At 32.9% G+C, this 18,773-nt stretch overlaps 1 protein-coding gene across 2 annotated transcripts in view; it reads left to right on the top strand.

The window, feature by feature from the left end:
* The window catches only part of LOC107643858 (LEAF RUST 10 DISEASE-RESISTANCE LOCUS RECEPTOR-LIKE PROTEIN KINASE-like 1.2), a 30,742-nt gene that overhangs the window by 6,671 nt on the left and 5,298 nt on the right, over positions 1–18,773 (top strand). Inside the window, exon 2 of one of the 2 annotated variants that reach the window (XM_016347607.3) lies at positions 1,365–2,415. The exons of the other annotated variant lie outside the window; for it this stretch is intronic. Coding sequence (XP_016203093.2) covers positions 1,365–2,415 — 1,051 coding nt within the window. The remainder of the gene's footprint in view (positions 1–1,364; positions 2,416–18,773) is intronic. 2 annotated transcript variants of the gene reach the window in all.

The raw sequence follows: 18,773 nt of genomic DNA, 5'->3' as shown, positions 1-18,773 counted from the left end.
TTTTATGTTATCTTATAATTTTATTTTAAATATTTAAATAAATATTAATATTCTTTTTTTAGTACTCTCAGTATTCTTTAGTACTTTAATAGAATTAATAGAATTATAATACAAAATAAAAAAAATATTTTATACAAAAAAATTAATAATAACAGTAAAAGAATTCATATAAACAAAAAAAAACAGAAATTTTATAAAAAATAATAATATGCATAAGAGAATATTAGAAAAAAATATTAAAAAAAATAATAAACGTACGAATAATGAAAGACATAATTAATACATAAAATATAAATTTCAATTCAACCTGAAAAGGTGAATGAAAAAGGTGAATGAAAAAGGTAAAATTTGTAATTTTTGGTAAACGTGGATTGAAAAATAAAAATTACTTCTATGTTTAAAAAATAAAAACGTTGTCAAACATAAAAGATGAAACATTTAAAGAACTCAAATGAATTTTTTTCTTTTCCAACACAAATTCAAATATACCCAAAGTGGTAAAAAAAATTCTATCGATATTAGTACTTTTATGGCTCCTTGATCTCTAGTCTGTTTTTAAATATGTCCACCGCCTACTATTCCTAGTAAAACATTCTCTCACAATTCCCAAACCAGAAACACCTTGCACACACCTCGAACTATGTCAAATTCAAAGCCAGAGTCGCTACGGGGAGCAAGCACCTTTAGCTACTGCATCTAATCACCTTTAGAATGGAAGATCCAATTTAATCGGTTATTTAACGGATAATTTGATATAATTATATAAAATCCGATTAGACTCATTTTCATTTAGATTTCGTATTGAATTAAATTTTCCAAAAATAGAAAAAACCCAATTACCTTATAATTCAATTAAAAAAAAATATAATTTGTAGAGTTGATATTCGATATTAATATGTAGTTTTAACATGTGCTAATATAAATTTGTTATAATCTCTTACATTATTTTCTTTTGTCATTCTCTCTATAACTCTTAATGTTATTTTTTAAATTTTAACTGAATACCCAATTATTCCAATAGAACCAAACCAATTTTAGTGAGTCAGGATCGAATACAAGTTAAAAGATGTTAAACCTAATCCAAACCGAACAAATTATATTTTAATTGGTTTAGATAAAAGAAGAGAAGATTCTTTAGGATTCTAAGCGTCCTTATTATTCTAAGCATCCTTCCGGGAGCAGTCTAATAAGTAAAGCAACGCTGAAGTTGTACTTTTCCATGTCAAAGTAACTGTTTTATATGAATCATGACAAGAGGCGGATTCTACTTGCATATACCACAATATATTCACTAGATTGGGCTTTTTAAGTTATTCCTATTCATTTAGTTGAAAAAAAAATAAACAAATATACTCTTACGGCAGTTTCGTTCCCAAAGGTCAAGATATGAGGCCAAGAGAGGACAACTAGAGAGTACTAGACAAACAGCCATCGACTTCGGTTGCTGGTCAAACCCTCCCATGCCATATCCTCTCACAGACACTTTTTTCTCCTTCTTGATGACATATTCAGACACACCCTCCTCCAGTTCTTCAATCTCTCTCTTTCTTCCATGCTCTCATTTTGATTCATCTCAAATGATTAAACCAACTCTCCCCTACATCCTCCTCAAGTTCTTGTTACGTTTTCCCCTTATTAGTACCCTTCACAATCACATCGTTATCCTCCTCTTCTTGGTCCAAATCAAAGTGACTTTCTCTGCTACGGATCCAAACTTCACAGCTTGCGAGCCCGTGAATTGTGGTCACGGCCCAGATATAAGCTACCCTTTCTACATCACAGGGAAACAAAAACCCTTTTGTGGGTACCCAGGTTTTGACCTCACTTGTGGCAAAAATGGCTTCCCAATTCTCGATCTCATCAACACCCAACACATCATCCAACAAATCTTCTATAACAACAACTCACTCCGAGTCTCCAACCCCGTTTTTTCAACTCCAAACACTTCTCAGTGCATTCTTCCCACAAAGAATCTCACCGTTGGCAAGTACAGGTTTCGTATTGCTCCCAATCAGAGGAACCTCTTCGTGTTCTATGGTTGTAACTTAACGTTGCTTCCTGAAGAGATGAAAGAACATAAAATCGGGTGTTCTGTTCATGAAAACAGAACGAGTAGTAATTTATCCGTTGTGGCGTTGTATGCGGAAGACGTCACGAATGTGAGATTAGCGGAAGAGAATTGCAGAGGTGGGTGGGTGAATGCAACGGTGGAAGATGGAAAGGGAGGGAATGTTCGAGAAGCTCTTGAAGAAGGGTTTGTGATGAGTTGGAATGCAAGTAATTGCAGCACGTGCTTGAATAGTGGAGGAAGATGCGGGTTTGATACAAGCCCAGCTATATACGCTTTCAGGTGCTTCTGCCGTGATCGAGTTCATATTGCGCAGTGTAATCTTCCACCTGGACCACAACAACCAGGTTAGCCTCCTCCTCCTCTTCGTCTCACTTAGTACCAAATATACGGAGAATGTTAGGGAAAAAACGCCAACATAGTTAATATTAACTCAGAAATTTTAGAGACTTATTTTTTTAATTAATATAAGTCAATTTTTATATTACTAGACTTTAAAATTACTTTTAATTTTTTTTTGTGACTTAAAAGAAAATAAACAAAAACTAAGAAAAAAAAAACTGCTTAAGAAAGGCAGTCTCGTTGAATACTACTCTCAAACTCCTTCCAAGGCAATAGAAGCTCCACTTGGGGAGAAATAGTCCTCATTGCAGTCTTTGTCATGATGTCTGGTACTGTATTTGCATCTCTCAAGATCAACCGAAGATCAGCACACCATTTCCAAGACATGATATCTCGGATTTTTAACACAAAAGGATCAATAAATCCAGAGCAATCTTGTAAATTATTGACAATAGTAAAAGCCTACACACAGTCTGTCTCACATATAATGTCTCTTTGTCCCGAGTCCCATGCTAAAAGAAAGCCTCTCCAAATAGCAAACAACTCTCCTTGCAAAATGCTACGACTCTCAATTGTTCCCAGACATCCTCGTTGCCACCTTCCCTTCCAATCTCTGCTAACACAAGCAAAACCAACTCGAGCACCACTGCCAGGATAGCTAGCATCACAATTAATCTTAAAGGTACCCACTGAGGGGGGAATCCAAGAGCCACTAATGGTTGAGGGAATAGATAGTCGTTGCAACTCAAAAATATTTCGGAGCTCTTTTTCTAAGGACAAAGCCATACCAATCACCTTGTCTGTGGTCAAATGCTCGTGAGGGTGAAAGATCTCGTTATTTCTCGAACACCAAATCCACCAGAGACCAGAAAAGAATCTAAAGGGGCGCTGTTTGCTATTATGTAAGAACCAACTCATCAAATCCACTGGTTGATCGGAGATCCCTAAAGCTTGCCAAACAAGTTGGGCTTTTGGACAATCCCGAATACAATGTAAAACCGACTCCTGACTTGAGAAACATCGTGGACAGCTATCCGTGTGCGAAATGCCCCTTCTAAAACGAAATGCAGCAGTAGGAAGAGCCTCCCGAAGATATAGCCAGGCCAAAAATTTGTGCTTTTCCGGAACATGTTGACGCCAAAGCCAAAGCCAATTACCCCTTTCCTCCCAACTAAACATCTTCTTACTGAGCCATAAATAACCACTATGAGCATCATAAACCTTTGAGGCCGCACCAGTCCAACACCAACCGACCTCTAAACCAGCTTGAACATATGGGTTGTAAGAGTTAATGTTGCTCTGCAGAGACTGATTCAGAGGAGAATAGATATTCTCAAGGTTCCACTGTCCAGATGACCAAAGGTCCAAGATCCTGATATCCGAATCAGAAATGTGAACATAATCCATCTCCTGACACAGTCGCCCCTCTCTTCTCCATTTAGAAAACCAAAAGTTCTGTTCCAAATCCCCAATGCACCAACTAAAACCTTCCTTTAGGATATCCCAAGCTCGACATATACTCTTCCAAACATAAGATCCCCTTCCTCGAGACCGACTAAAACAATCATCCTTAGAAGAATGGTATTTCTTCGTCAACAGTTGAACCCATAGCTTGTTGGGATGGTGAAAAAGTTGCCAAACTAGTTTTTCAAGAAGAACAATATTGGCACAAAAAGGATCTCTAATTCCCAGACCTCCAAACTTCTTAGGAGTGACCAACACTTTCCAGTTAACTAGATTCAGGCCTCTACCATCAGCTTGACCCTTCCATAGAAAGTTTCGCATCATGGATTCTATCTTATTAGTTACCCCTTTAGGGAAGAGAGATACTTGCATGCGATAAGTAGGAATCGCAGTCACTACCGAGTTGAGCAAACAGAGTCTGCCTGCCTTATTAAGCAATCTTCCTTTCCAGCTGGCTAGCCTTCCCCAAATCTTGTCCAAAACATCGTTGAAAGTTGCGCGTGTCACCCGAGAGTGATTAAGGTTCACCCCTAAATACTTGCCCAAGTTCTGAACGAATCTGATGGAGGAGACTCCAGTGAAAATCTCTTTTCTTGTCGCTGAAACATTCCTGGAGCATAGCGCTTTAGATTTTTCCACATTAACCTTCATCCCAGAGGCTCTGCAGAAATTTTCCAAAGCTACCATTACAGTTTGAACTTGCTGTTTTTCAGCTTTACAGAAAAGAAGAAAATCATCGGCAAACATCAAATGAGAAATTCTTGGACCCCCTCTAGAAACCGCAACTGGCTTCCACAAGCCCTTATCAACTTGCTGATTAATAGAACAGGACAATCTCTCCATACACAACACAAACAGATACGGTGATATAGGATCTCCTTGCCTAAGACCCCTGCTCGGAGTAAAGCTATTTAATCTATCCCCATTCCAGAGGATAGACAGTGAGGAAGCAGTGACACAACGCATAATCAGATTGACTGTCGGAGGAGGAAAGCCAAAACTCACCAGGGTTTGTTTCAGAAATCCCCAATCCACTCTATCGTACGCTTTCTCCAAATCAATCTTAAAGGCCAGGGTGCCTTTCTTTGACTTTGTCTTCTTCATGAAATGGAGAACCTCTTGTGCTACAATGATGTTGTCAGGGGTTCCTCTCCCCGGGATAAACCCTCCTTGAAGGGGCCCAAAAATCTCTTTGAGATGGGGACGAAGTCTATTGACCAGGACCTTCGTTATAACTTTGTAAACCACATTACAGAGACTAATTGGTCGGAAATCCTTCATGGAAATCGGGTTTTCTACCTTCGGAATAAGAACCACAAGAGTTTCCATCATCCTTGGATCCATATCCAAACCAGAGAACGCATGACGAACCATAGTCCAAACATCAAAACCAACAATCTTCCAGTATTCTTTAAAGAAGAAAGCCTGAAACCCATCAGGGCCCGGCGTCTTAAAAGAATGCATACTGAAAACAGCCGACTTAACTTCTTCCAGAGTAACTGGCGCTGTGAGGCTACAACAGGCTTCATCATTCAGGGAAGGCAGCGGCACATCACCAAGACAACGTAAGTCTACATCCTCCGACTGGCAGAATAGGCGTTTATAGAAGGATTCAGCTTCCCTTCTAAGGACATCCGGGTCCGTTTTCCACACCCCATCTTGAAAAAAGAGACCATGAATCTTATTATGCTTTCTCCGCACAAGAGTCTGGACATGAAAGAACTTGGTATTTCTATCCCCAAATTTTACCCACTGCTCTCTGGATTTTTGAAACCATAGAAGTTCCTCCTGCACAAGCGTGTTATTAAATTCCTCAATCAGCTGTTTTTCTTTTTGCCACATAGACAAATCTTCCATTACTTCAAGTCGCTTCTGAAGAAAATTAATCTGTCTCTCCAATTTGCATTTCCTAACGAAAATATTGCCGAACACTTTAGAATTAAACTTCAAAGAGTTCTTCTGCACTTCTGAAAGCTTGCCATGCATCTCTCTGTAGCCAGTCTGCCATGACTGGGTCACAATATTTCTGTACCCCGGATGAGTTGCCCAAGCTGCAATAAACCGAAAAGGTCTATTCTTTTTCGGTTGGGGACGACCTGTACAGCGTACTAGGATAGGACAATGATCAGATTGAAGCCTATTTAAAATTTCTGCGTAAGCCTCTGGAAAGAGAGATAGCCAGCCACTATTGATACAAACCCGGTCAAGTTTTTTCGCCACCTCAACACCATTTTTAACCCTTCTGTACCAAGAAAATTGTCTTCCAATAGTCTTCAAGTCAAACAGATTACTATCCCCTAGAGAGGCAGCAAGCCGATCTGCATGATGACTCGAGAAGAGGCAACCCTTAGATTCATGAGAGAATATTACTTCATTAAAATCACCAAGAACAATCCATGGCCCGCAGAAAGACGAAGACTGAGTAACAAGATAATCCCATAGCAAAACTCTGGTATTAAATTGAGGACTACCATAGATACCACTGCACCTCCAAATCACATTATTTACCTGAACCTCAACTGTAACACACTGATCGAAAGCATCAACCCATTTGCAGTGAACACCCTGTATTGCAGAAAGGAACCAAATACCCCCCTTGTGTCCTGACGCCTCCACTATACCAATAGGGTGATAACCAAGTCTTTCCCAGAACATTTTCAAGTGTTGAAAAGGACAGTGAGTTTCAACCACAATAAAAATTACAGGTTTAAATTTCCTAACCAGCTCTTTACAATTCACCCGGGCTAACTTATTAGAAGCACCCCTAATATTCCAAGCTATTATATTTAAACTATCCATAATATAAAATATAAAAATATAAAACAAGGAAATCAAAGTGCTTCACCAACCTCAAACCGAGGCTTGCCCAGCGGAAGTGACTCCCGTGACCTTCAGGTTTGCCGGATCTCCCTGGAATATCTCCTTAATCCCGCCTACCGACGCAGTAACAGCCGGCAATGCGCCTTCCTTCTCCAATGGAACTGCCACGGTAACACCCTCCTTCACGATTGCAGGAAGACATGACGATGCTTCCACCACCGTGCCTCCATTCTTCTCAACTGGCGAGCTCTGTAGGGACCCCGGCCTTGGTCGTTTCCGGAGAGAGGACCCACAAGGCACTGGGGTGTGTCGGGTTGAGGAGATCGACGTCTCACCAACACGGGAAGCACTGTGTCCGACCTTGACTCGTGACCCGACCCTAGCACGATAGGAGCTTGATCCATTCGTGTGAGAGAAGTGAATGGTGGGCCTGATTACTCTACCCGAATCGATTCTGGAGTGAATGCCTCTTTGGACCTTGTTAGATTGCTTCTGACCCAGCTTGGTTTTACCTTTCCTCACAACTTGCTCCCAGCCTGGTTCATCATTCATGCAAGCCTCCTCAACATTATTTCCTTCTAAATTATTAGCCTCCAAATCTTCTTGCAAATTCGATGCAGGATTCTCGCCAGTAACGCCACCTACCACATTAGGTTCTACTTCATTTGAATTGTGAATTTTGGTGTCAGGATGTGGCACTGCCTTTGTACCGTCCCGTGGCTTGGTGGCATCGGAATCAACACTCTTTCCTTCCCTAGAGTCTCTACCCAAGCACTGTGCCATATCGTGACCATAACGTGCACAAGAGTTACAAATTAAATTTAAACTTTCATACTCCACTACATGAGTTACGCCTTCCACAATTATATGCTTGATCACTGGCAGTCCTAAATTTATTTGAACACATACTCGGGCATATCGTCCTCTCTCAGCCAATTTAGTGGCTAAGTCCACTTTGATGGGAACTCCTATTGCAGAAGCAATACGCATCATGGCCTGTTCCTGATAGCACCAGATTGGGAGCCCCGAAATCCGAACCCATACAAGCGTAGACCCGAAGGATTGCTCACATGGCCGAAAATCTATATCCCACGATTTTACAGCAACATAGTGCCCCTCAATCAACCACGGGCCACCAAGCATGACCTTCTCACGATCTTCACATGCATCGAATTTTACCATGAAGTACCCAAACCCCACATCAAGCAGATCAAAGCCACCTTTGATGCGCCAAAGCGGTACAAAATTATTTTAAAAGATAAAAATAATAAATTCTCTTATAAAATATAGTATTAGTTTGATAAAAAAAAAACTTATTTTTTTAGAAATAATAAATAATTTGTGTATTTGATTTAATTTGTAAAAATATTTAAATAATTCTTTTAAATAATATTTGATATTTTTTTCATATTAATATAGTTTTTAAACTTTCTATCATTTTTATTTTAAGACTATTTTTGTGTGTGTCTGAATATATTTTAATATATTTGTAAAAATTTATTTTAAACTTAATAATATTTGAAGAATTAATACTCACTTTTTTTTAAATTTGAGGTCAAATTGACTCTTAAAACTATAATAGACTCAATTTATTTGCATTTTAAATTTTACAATAACTCGCATTAGTTTTTAAATTAATTTTTGTAAACGGCGTGTCGATTTTGTACGCTTACTTGAATTCTGCCTAAGTTTAATGTTACTGGAATTTATTAGACCTTCTATAAATTTGACTGTTCTCTAGGATTCTCACGATAATAACAAGTTTAATTTTAAAAAATTTGGAGGTCTGAAAGTAGTAATTAATTTTTTATAAAGTTCTAATAAATCTCGATCACATAAAACCTGAATTTGGTTGAAGAATCGGAGCAAGTTAATGTATTAAATTAATACATTATTAACAAAAAATCAATTCAAAAATAAATACAAATTATGATTACAAATTTCAAAATCTAATTTAAGTCTATTAAAATTTTGAAAATCAAATTAAATTTTATTTCAAATTTTAAAGATCAAATTGGTTATTAACTGTAACATTTTTAACTTTTAACGGGATAGTCTTTAAAGGAAAGTAAGACGCCCTTGATTCACAAGAAAATTATTAAAATTTGACAAATTTCTGTTTTCTTTAATCTTTAGGAGTGCCGTGAGTGTTACTATTAGTTTAAAGATTATTTTTTCCGAATCAAAATATTTTTATTAACTAAAACAGTTATCTATATTCTTCTTTCTATTGAATAACTTCAAACGGTCTAGCTTTGTGGTTGACCAATCTGAAATGTTAGTATTAAAATTAATTAATAAAAGATAAAATTAGTACAAACACTATTTTTTACACTTTGTTTGGATATAAAAAAATAAAAAAAAATAAAAAAGTAAAATTATTTGTGTATTATTTAAATAAAAAAATAATTTTTTTTATTTAAATAAAAAAAATAAAAAAATTATAATAATATAAAATTATATTAATATTTTTAAATATTTTATTTGTTTTATTAATTAAAAAATAAATTTATAATTTCACTCATTTTTATCCATTTTTCTTCTATTTTTATCTCATCTTAACAAAAAATTTTACATAAAACCCTAACTATATTTTTTCTTTTCATCCAATTTTCATTTCTCATTCAAATAACAAAAATTTTATTTTTTTATTTATTTATTTTTTTCATTTTCTATAAATCCAAACAACTCATTAATCTTTATATATGGCTGAATTGTTAGTTATATAAGACATGATTAGGCTGGCACGTAGACTTCGGCGCATAGCCCAAGTTTAACTTTCAATAGTCAAAAGTCAAAACTATCTGCCACTTCCCACTTGGTTAGAAAACAAATTAATCGTTTATTAGTGATTTAGTGGCCCACCTCTACCAATATGAACTTGGGATTTGTATCTTCTAAAGTTTGAATTTTATTTTAGAAAGTAAAGTGTGATTTTTTATTATTGATTTTATAGATAGAATCATAATAAATATAAAAAAAAAAACTATTTAAAGATAAAAGATCATATTTTACTTTCTAAAATAAAATTTAAATTTTAGAGGATTCAAATTCATGAACTTGATTTATGCGATACTCCTATTACATGGTGACATACTAACATATATGTTATTACTACTATTATTATAGTTGTCAGAATATTGTTACAAGATAGAAACTTAATAAATAAATTTTAAATTAAATGAGGTGAAATTTTTTTTTAATAATGTTACAATCCTTTTTCAGTAAAAATGGTTTTATTCGATAAGACTCATTTAGTCACTGAATTTTTATTTGATAATCAGTTTGACCCTTGACTTTTTATAACCGTGAAACAAGCTAATTTTTTTGTTGCCAACCTAATATGGCTTTTTTTGGAGTTAATTGTTATTGTGGTAGTTTAACAACGACTTTCCATGATACTTGTGGAATTCAATGTAATTTGGTGTGGCTAACTCAAATGGTCTAAATTCTATAAACGTGTGGATGACTCGATTTAGGGTGACTTTGATAAAATTTGGACTCCACAAGAGTAGTTTATTAAAATTAATTTTTTAAAGAAAGTTTTAAAGTTCTGGCGGTTATATTTGATAAATAAGAATAAGTGATTTTTGAAAGACACAAATTATAAAACGCTTTTTATTTTTAATATGGTGGAAGGTGTGGAGTATAACAGCATTATGGAGAATAGAGGTGTTTTTCTTGCATGTGGTGTTAGGAAGTTGAAATCGGACCGAACAATTTAGAACAAGAAATTCGGACGGTCCAATTAGAGGAGATCTATAAAAAAAAATTTATAAAACTCGGACGGTCCGTTTTGATTTAAAAAAAAAAAAAAAAACTAAAAACGGAGGGTCCGTTTTGTTTTAAAGGAAAAATTAAAAAAAACAAAAATTGTTAACGGATGGTCCGTTTTTATTTTTTTAAAAATAAAAAAATAAAAAGTATAAACGGAGGGTCCGATTTCATGTTAAATAAAAAAAAAATAAAAACTAATCGGACGGTCCGATTTGTGATCAACGAATTTTTTAACAAAAAACTCGAACGGTCCAATTTCTTCTTGTTCCACACCTGTGTGTCTAACACCTGTATACATCATAAGAAAGCACAACTCACACACTCCTCCAATATAAAAAAAAAATTAACCGTTATAAAATTACATTTAAAAATGAATTTAATAAACAAAAATGAACAAAAAGTAATCCGATAAAGTCATTAAATGTGTTTCCCACTGAATATGACAACCGGTTTACATAAGACTATTTGATGTGCTTTCGTAATAGCAATGGTGTAGATGTAACAGTCCGTTAAGTTAGTATTTATGTCTATTAGTTGGCGTTTGTTCTCTGATATTAGAACTGACAATAAGAGATTAAAATTTAATATTATGTTTGATAGTTAAAAATTAAAAATAAAATTTTAATTATAAAATATAAAATTTCATTTTTTTAATATTTTTAAAAATATAAAAAATTAAAATTTTAATAATTTTTGTTTTCAAAAATATCCCTCCTCAACTGGTCAAATTTCAAATATAATCCCACATTTTCTTTCCTCTCAGACCATGCCTCTTGTAACTTTCATTTTCTCTGCCACTACTGCCCTTATTGTCGGTGACATCAGTAATGAATCCACCAGAAAACCAACCAGTGAAAAAATCGAAGTTATCATCTCCTGCCGGGCTCACTCTTAGCCTCACCTCACTCATCAACTCGTCAGCCTCCAGTCTTGCCTCCATTAAAGCTTGCCGTACTATTATCGCGTTTGTTCTCTATCTGTGATTGCGTTGTGTCACTGTTCTATTCTGCCATCTGGAGAAAGTTGTTACGAAGAGAGGGATGCGATTAAGGGGGAGGATTTCGAGACGGCGGCGGAGAGTATCCTCCCTCGATGGTGTGGTCGGAGAACTTGGTGTGGCGACGACGCTGCAACTTCATTTTGGTGATGATTTTCAGAGGGAGAGGGGAAATGAGAAAAGGAAAAGGAAAAGGAAAGGGGGATGTCATTAAGGTTTATTTTGTTTTTAATTTTTTCGGGTAAAGTTTATTTTTTTTGTCCTTGAAAATTTAGGAAAAGTTTTAAAATTATTTTTAAATTTTATTTTATTTTAATTTTGTTCCAATAATTTTCGATTTACATCAAATATATCTTTAACGACTAAATTTTTAAAAAATTTAAGACCAATCTAACAATAATGCATGAAAATTATACTTGATTTGCTTGTATTGATGGGTTGTTCTTATAAAATTGTTGTTGAATCTATCTTAATTTTTTTGAAAAATTAGCCGTCACGAGTATATTTGATGTAAATCAAAAATTTTTTGAACAAAATTGAAACAAAATAAAATTTAGGAATATTTTTGAAACTTTTGTCAAATTTCAAAGACAAAAGTATACTTTATCCTATTTTTTTAATTAATAAGGATATTTCAGTAATTTAATCAAGTAATTTTGTTTGTTTCAATCTCTATATTTATCTTATACCAAATAAGAAATTAAGACATAACTCGATTATGTACACTAAAGTCCTAACTAACTCCTCAAGCTATAAGTCTTCCCTCTTCTTTGCCTACAAGAGGTGAGGAATGCGGTGACCTAATTCCAGATCGAGTCTGAAATCTCGACCTTTAAGACCATTTCATTTGTTCGAGAATTCTTAAGATTTGTTGCAGTTTGAGCGGAGAAGCCATTTCCAGTCTAAGATCGTCAAAAAGCTTGTGACGAGATAGGTCGAGCGAAGGTCCCTAGGATCGTAGACTGCTTGGCTCACCCTTATTTGTAACGGTCTTACCGCCGAGATGCAACTATTGTTCTCGCTTGTTCCGTTCAAACCAATTTGTGGAACAAGAATTCCAGGAATTAGACCACCTAAATTCTATATCCGCCAAAGAAATTGCTTGCTTACCAAGAAGAAATGTAAATTTTCTTCTGTCTTTATCCTTGATAAAAAATAGTGAATTTTGCCACCGATAAGCGCTTTAAGATTTTCATAACACCCAATATTATTCCTTTTGGGCAATACAAAAATTTAATTTTAGTCTCTATCTCTTACTTTCTATCTCTTAGTAGCGTTTGGTGGAGAGACAAAGACAGAAAAACTGAGACTGAGAGACAGAGACTAAGAGATAGAGATTGAAATAAATCTCACTATTTTGTTTAGGGCAAAGTGGGAGACAGAAATTGAAACAAGAATGGAACTCTAATTTAATTTGCACAAAGAGTAAAATTGAAATTAATTAATTAAAATGAGGGTATTTAAGGTATAAAATATTAAAATTTCAGTCTCCATCTCTTAAAATTTTAGTCCCCTGTGTTTCTACTTTTTGGAGGTATTGAAATACTAAAATTTTGGAGATAGAGACAGAAAGTTTAGTACCAGTTTCTGAACCAACAAACATGATACTAAGTCTCAATCTCAGTACCTCAAAATAAACGCAATCCCTTTTTAGAGACCGGGACTGAAACTAGGGGATTGAGACTCAATATTGTGTTTGGTAGCCAGAGACTAAAACTAAAATTTTTGTCTCAAGACACAAAATTTCAATCCCTTCAATACCTCCAAAAAATAGGGATACAGGAGATTAAAATTTTTAGAGACAGAAACTGAAACTATAATAACATTTCTTCTCAAAAATACCTTCATTCGACTTTTCAAATTCTAAATTTACCTCTCAGTCTCTATATTTATCTTAAACCAAATATAATACTGAGATATAACTCAGCCTATTATATTTTACACCAAATACAATACAAAGACTTAATTTAGTTTCTGTTTCTTAATCTCAGTCTTTCTTCCAAATGCAGTCTTAGTCTCAGTCTGTTTTCCAAACGCAATCTTTAAGGCATGGACATAGGGTTGGCAATGGGTAAGGTAGGATTTGGACTCTACCCTAACCCTACACCTGCAGGTTGAAAACTTTCTTAAAACTCTACTTTATCCTATTCGCGAGTTGAAAATCTCTCAATCCTAACCCTACCCGCACCCTAAAGTTCTAAACCCTACCTTACCCTATCCTACTCGCAGAAAAATCAAATTTTTTCAAGCAAATAAAAATTTCAATCATTCCAAAATTTCATACATATTAATAAAATAGAAAATAAAAAACTAAGTTCAAATTAAAATTAAAAACAATAAAATTTTAAAAAAATTCAATATAAAATTACAAATAACATGATCATCAAGTTCTTAAGAAATGACACTTAAGTCTTAAAATTTCTGAATGATATATGACTTTTATTTTTATTTTATTTTATTTTATGTTAACTTTATAGATATACAAATACTTTAAATTATTAATTTATCTAACTAGTTTAATGATTATTCATTTACTCTAAACTATTATGATGTAAGGGTATATGTTTACTGTTTATTTGTTAAGATAATTATTTTTATGAATACAGTAGTACAGATGGCAATGTTTGATTAGTCACCATGTTTAACGAAGACATAAATATGGTGGTACACATCCCATATTTGTTTATTGAGATATAAATATTTTATAGACACGTTAATATATAAATACCTACAAAATATATATTTTTAGTCTCTCTCTTTAAGGTTGAGACAATGACACACAATATATAAAACACAAAATTTAACATTTTTATCCCTATTGTTTAGAATTGTCAATTTTATCTTCAATTTTTTTTATCACTTTTTGTTCTCCCTCTTTCCATCTCCTTCCTTTCTTCCTCCCTCATCCCTCTACCAATGATATTCTCTCATGCTTCTTCCATCATTGTCACTAGCACCGTCGCCGTGCTCTCTTCTCTTCATCCTCCATATCTTACTCTTTACCACTCATTTATATATGTTGTTTCTGCTCCACCGTCGTTCATATCTATTACTTTTGCCTTATTAAAGGCTTTCTAAGTAGGAAGAGAAAAATAAAGTTTCAAAGTACCCATAATAAACACAAAACTAGCCACAAAGAAAATAAAAAAATTATAAAAATACTTCACATAGAATAAATAAATAATTATTAGAAAGGGATATAAAATCAATGACAACAGTAGAAAAAAAACGGGTAATATTCAATGCTACTCTTGTCCATTTTATGAAGACTAACACAGTCGTTAATAAGAAAAAAAAAGAGTATTTATTTATTTTAGTCCTTAACGAATTTTGGACTGGATACTTTAGTCTTTAATTAAAATTAATTATTCGATTGATTTCTAATAATTAATTTCGTCAATCATTTGGGTCTTTTGTTCCATCAACTCTAACGGGAGACAAAATGACTTATGACAACTTTAACGGGGGACAAAATGGTCCTTATTTCCTCTGTTCGGAAACGACACCGTTCTCCCTCAATTTCCATCGTATCTTGCATAACCCTAACATTTATACTCTCCTTCTTCACCTTGACAGTCTTCTTCTTCATCTTCTCCTTCCTCCTCTTCAACTCCAAAATCAAGTAATAGTGTAACTGCCACGCGTGTCGCACATACCTCAACATGTCATGGACCACACACTTTCTAAATCTTTGTGACTGGTACACCCACCTCCTCCATACTTCACCCATTAGAAGCATCCACCTCCACGTTCTCAATAATAGCATCACCTCCAATCCTGACAACGTCCACCACATCCTCAAGACCAAGTTCCACAACTACCCCAAGGGAGAACAATGTAGATTGTTGGACATTAGGACATTATGAGAAGATTCTCCTACGACATCATATGCAAATTTTCATTTAAAATGGACCCGAGTGCTTAATTCCTTCTCTCCCGAAGTCTAAGCTGGCAGACAGTTTTGATCTCGCAACCAAGCCATTAGTACAACGAGTAATGTCGCCGTCGCCGCTCATATGAAAACTGAAGCGATTATTGAATATTGGTTCAGAGAAGAAGCTGAAGGATGCGATCAGAGTGGTGAAAAATGTGGCCATAGAGATGATAGGGCAAAGGAGGAGGGAGATGGAGATGGCAACGACGATGACGGGTCTTAATAAATCGGACTTCCTGCCTAGATTCATGGGATCTATCGAAGACGACAAGTACTTGAGAAACATAGTCATTAGTTTCCTGAGTATGAATTGGTTGAGAACAAGTTGAGGATTTTTCTTCTTGTGAATATTGAAGTTGTAGAGTGTGGATTGTATAACTTGAAGTTGTACTGTTAGACTATTAGGGTTATGCCAGATATTATGGAAATTGGGAGAGAATAGTGTCGTTTCCGAACAGAGGGAGTCAAAGACCATTTTGTCTCCCGTTAGAGTTATCAGAGACCATTTTACCTTCCGTTAGAGTTGACAGAATAAAAGATCTAAGTAACTGACAAAGTTAATTTTTAGGGATCAATCAAGTAATTAATTTTAGTTAAAAACTAAAGTGTCTTATTTGAAATTTTTTTAGAATCAAAATAGATAAATATTAAAAAAAAAAAAGAGACAAAGCAATCCTTTAATCACTAGTTTGAGCCACCATTCCTTTTTCACCTAAAACGGTGTTTGAGAGACTAGGTAGTCCCTACTTTAAAAGAAAAATGATGTAATTCTAGATAAAATACTGTAATGTCTCAAATGTGAATAGTTAAGGGATCGCTTTGTCATTTATTTTTTATTAAGGATTTTGTGATCACCATGTCTCCCGAAAACTTAATTGAAGATAGAAATACTATCAAAAGATGAAAACAACGAAATATCTTAAAAAAAAAATTTTAAAGATGACAAAAGCACTCAAACTTGAAATACACATATGATTGTATTCGTAAGTCGTAAGTCTAAACTATTTGTTAGACTCTTTCACATCTCAGTTTTCTTCTCGTTCCTAGACAAGTTATGACGATAGCATATGTCATCTGTAGTTCTGTACCAAAAAATCATTGCCGACCATTTTGACTTTAATAAATAAAATCATGTAATAGAACATTTTTTTAAGATATGGAAGTAACTTTGCAGTAACACTTAATTATTGAATAATAATTTATTCTTTATTAGAATTTATTTTTATTTGATTTTATTTTATTTATCCGAAGAATACTAAAGTTTAAGATTACACTTAAAAGAGTATTTGAAAGAACGAGACAAGACATGTAAACTTTTTTTTTATTTAAATAAAAAAAATTCATTTTTTATAAATTTAAATCAGGTACAAAAATTCATCAATTTGTACATTTAGTTTCAGTTTTATAATAAGAGATTGAGAAAACAAGATTTATAAGATTTTTGGTGACTGTATCAATAAAAATAAGACAAATTTTTCCTTCTCTATTTTCACAAGGAGAAACAGAAAAAATGAATCACAAAAAGTAAATCGTTTTTGTTTTGATACGTAGCAACAATGAGACAAAATGAGATCGAATTTTTAAGTTTGTTTTCGCTGGCTCAAAACTAAAAATGAATGATTGTTTTGTGCTTCATTTTTACTGTTTTACGATCCAAAAATTGTACAAAAATTTTCTTTAATTTGTTTTTCCAGGCTATATGTTCGAAAATGTAACAAATTATTTTTTATTTTTATGATTGCAAAAATGTATTTAAATATATAAATTGATAAACTTTTATATCTTAATGTAATTATGTAAATAATAAAAACTTTTATTTAAATAAAAGAAAGTCAGACATAAAGATATATAAAAAATCAATCACTAAACTTTAAATAGTAGTTGGAGAGATATAATTATATATAATGTGTGTGTGTACAACTTTTTTAGTTTTTTTAGATATTAAGAGTTCAAATAAATTAAATACGATTTAGTATTTACATTTACAATCACCATAAGTTTAATTTTCTATACATATTCATATTCTCTTAAGAGTTAAGATAGATGTCTATAATAATGTGTAATTGTCTTGTGTGCAAATAATATCTACTCTTAGACCTTTAATAAGATCTTTAATGCAAATTCTCAAGTAGACAATTGATCAGAACATACTAAACCTTATTATTTTATATTATAGGCAGCTTAAATTATATATATATATATATATAGTTCGTTGAAGCATAAATATATTAATACACAGTCTTTATCCTCCTCCTATATGAGGTTTACCAATTTCTTTTTTTATTATATTGATTAAAATCTGAAATATCTTTTGAAGCCATAAATATACAAAAGTATTCTAGCTAGCTTTCCTTTGACTTTATGAGGAAAAAAAATCGTAAAATAAATCTTTTCGATCAAATGTAATTACTTTCCACTCCAATAGTAGCCAACAAATGATGTTGAAAATTCAAGATGAAAAACTTATATCCTGAATTAATTAGCCCAGCCAATTGACTTAGACCTTGGAGTGCCGTTAATTCAGTGGGTGGAAAAAAAAGGGAAATGATGAGGATATCTCTTTAGATACTGTTTCACACTTACACGTTGTGAGGAACATCACCTTATAATTTCTCTCCTAATAATAACAAAAAAAATTAGTCAAAAATAATTATAATTTATCTTATTTAATATTTATTAATAGTTGCAATAATTAATAAATATTAAATAAGACAAATTCTGACTATTATTTTTGTCTCTTTAGTATTATCGTTTTTAAACTAATAATACTTAAATATATAAATCATTATCAACTAGCTCATTAAATTATTTAGCAGCCCACGTTTCTTCCTCTATATTTAATAGGTTTCAGCTAAAATTCACAACAAAAATAATTGAAAATTCTAACTCAATCTTTTAATTATTCTTCTAATTTAAAATATTTTTTTGTACATTTTAAAAAATAATATATATATATATATATATATATATATATGTATATTTAAATTTATTATTCTTTTAAAAATTAGAAAAATAATTAAAAGGATAAATTAAAACTTTTAATTATTACTCTAAAATACAAATATCTATTGTTATTCTTTGTCGTATCTTATTCACTATTGTGTTTATTTTTTCTATTTTATTTTTTATTTTTACTATTGCATTTATTATTATTATTATTATTATTATTATTATTATTATTATTATTATTATTATTATTATTATTGTTGTTGTTGTTTTTTGATTTGGTGAAAGTTTGAGTTGAGACTCAAATATCATCATTCAAATAATAATTAATCTATATCTATCATACATACTTTTATACTATGAGAAATAATAATGTCACTTTTATTTTTTATAATGTTATTTTATATATAATTTTTTCACATTGT

This window comes from Arachis ipaensis, chromosome B5, assembly GCF_059453495.1.
Source record: "Arachis ipaensis isolate K30076 ecotype BB chromosome B5, ASM5945349v1, whole genome shotgun sequence".
Classification (NCBI taxonomy): domain Eukaryota; kingdom Viridiplantae; phylum Streptophyta; class Magnoliopsida; order Fabales; family Fabaceae; genus Arachis; species Arachis ipaensis.
This window is presented reverse-complemented; position numbering and strand designations above follow the sequence as displayed.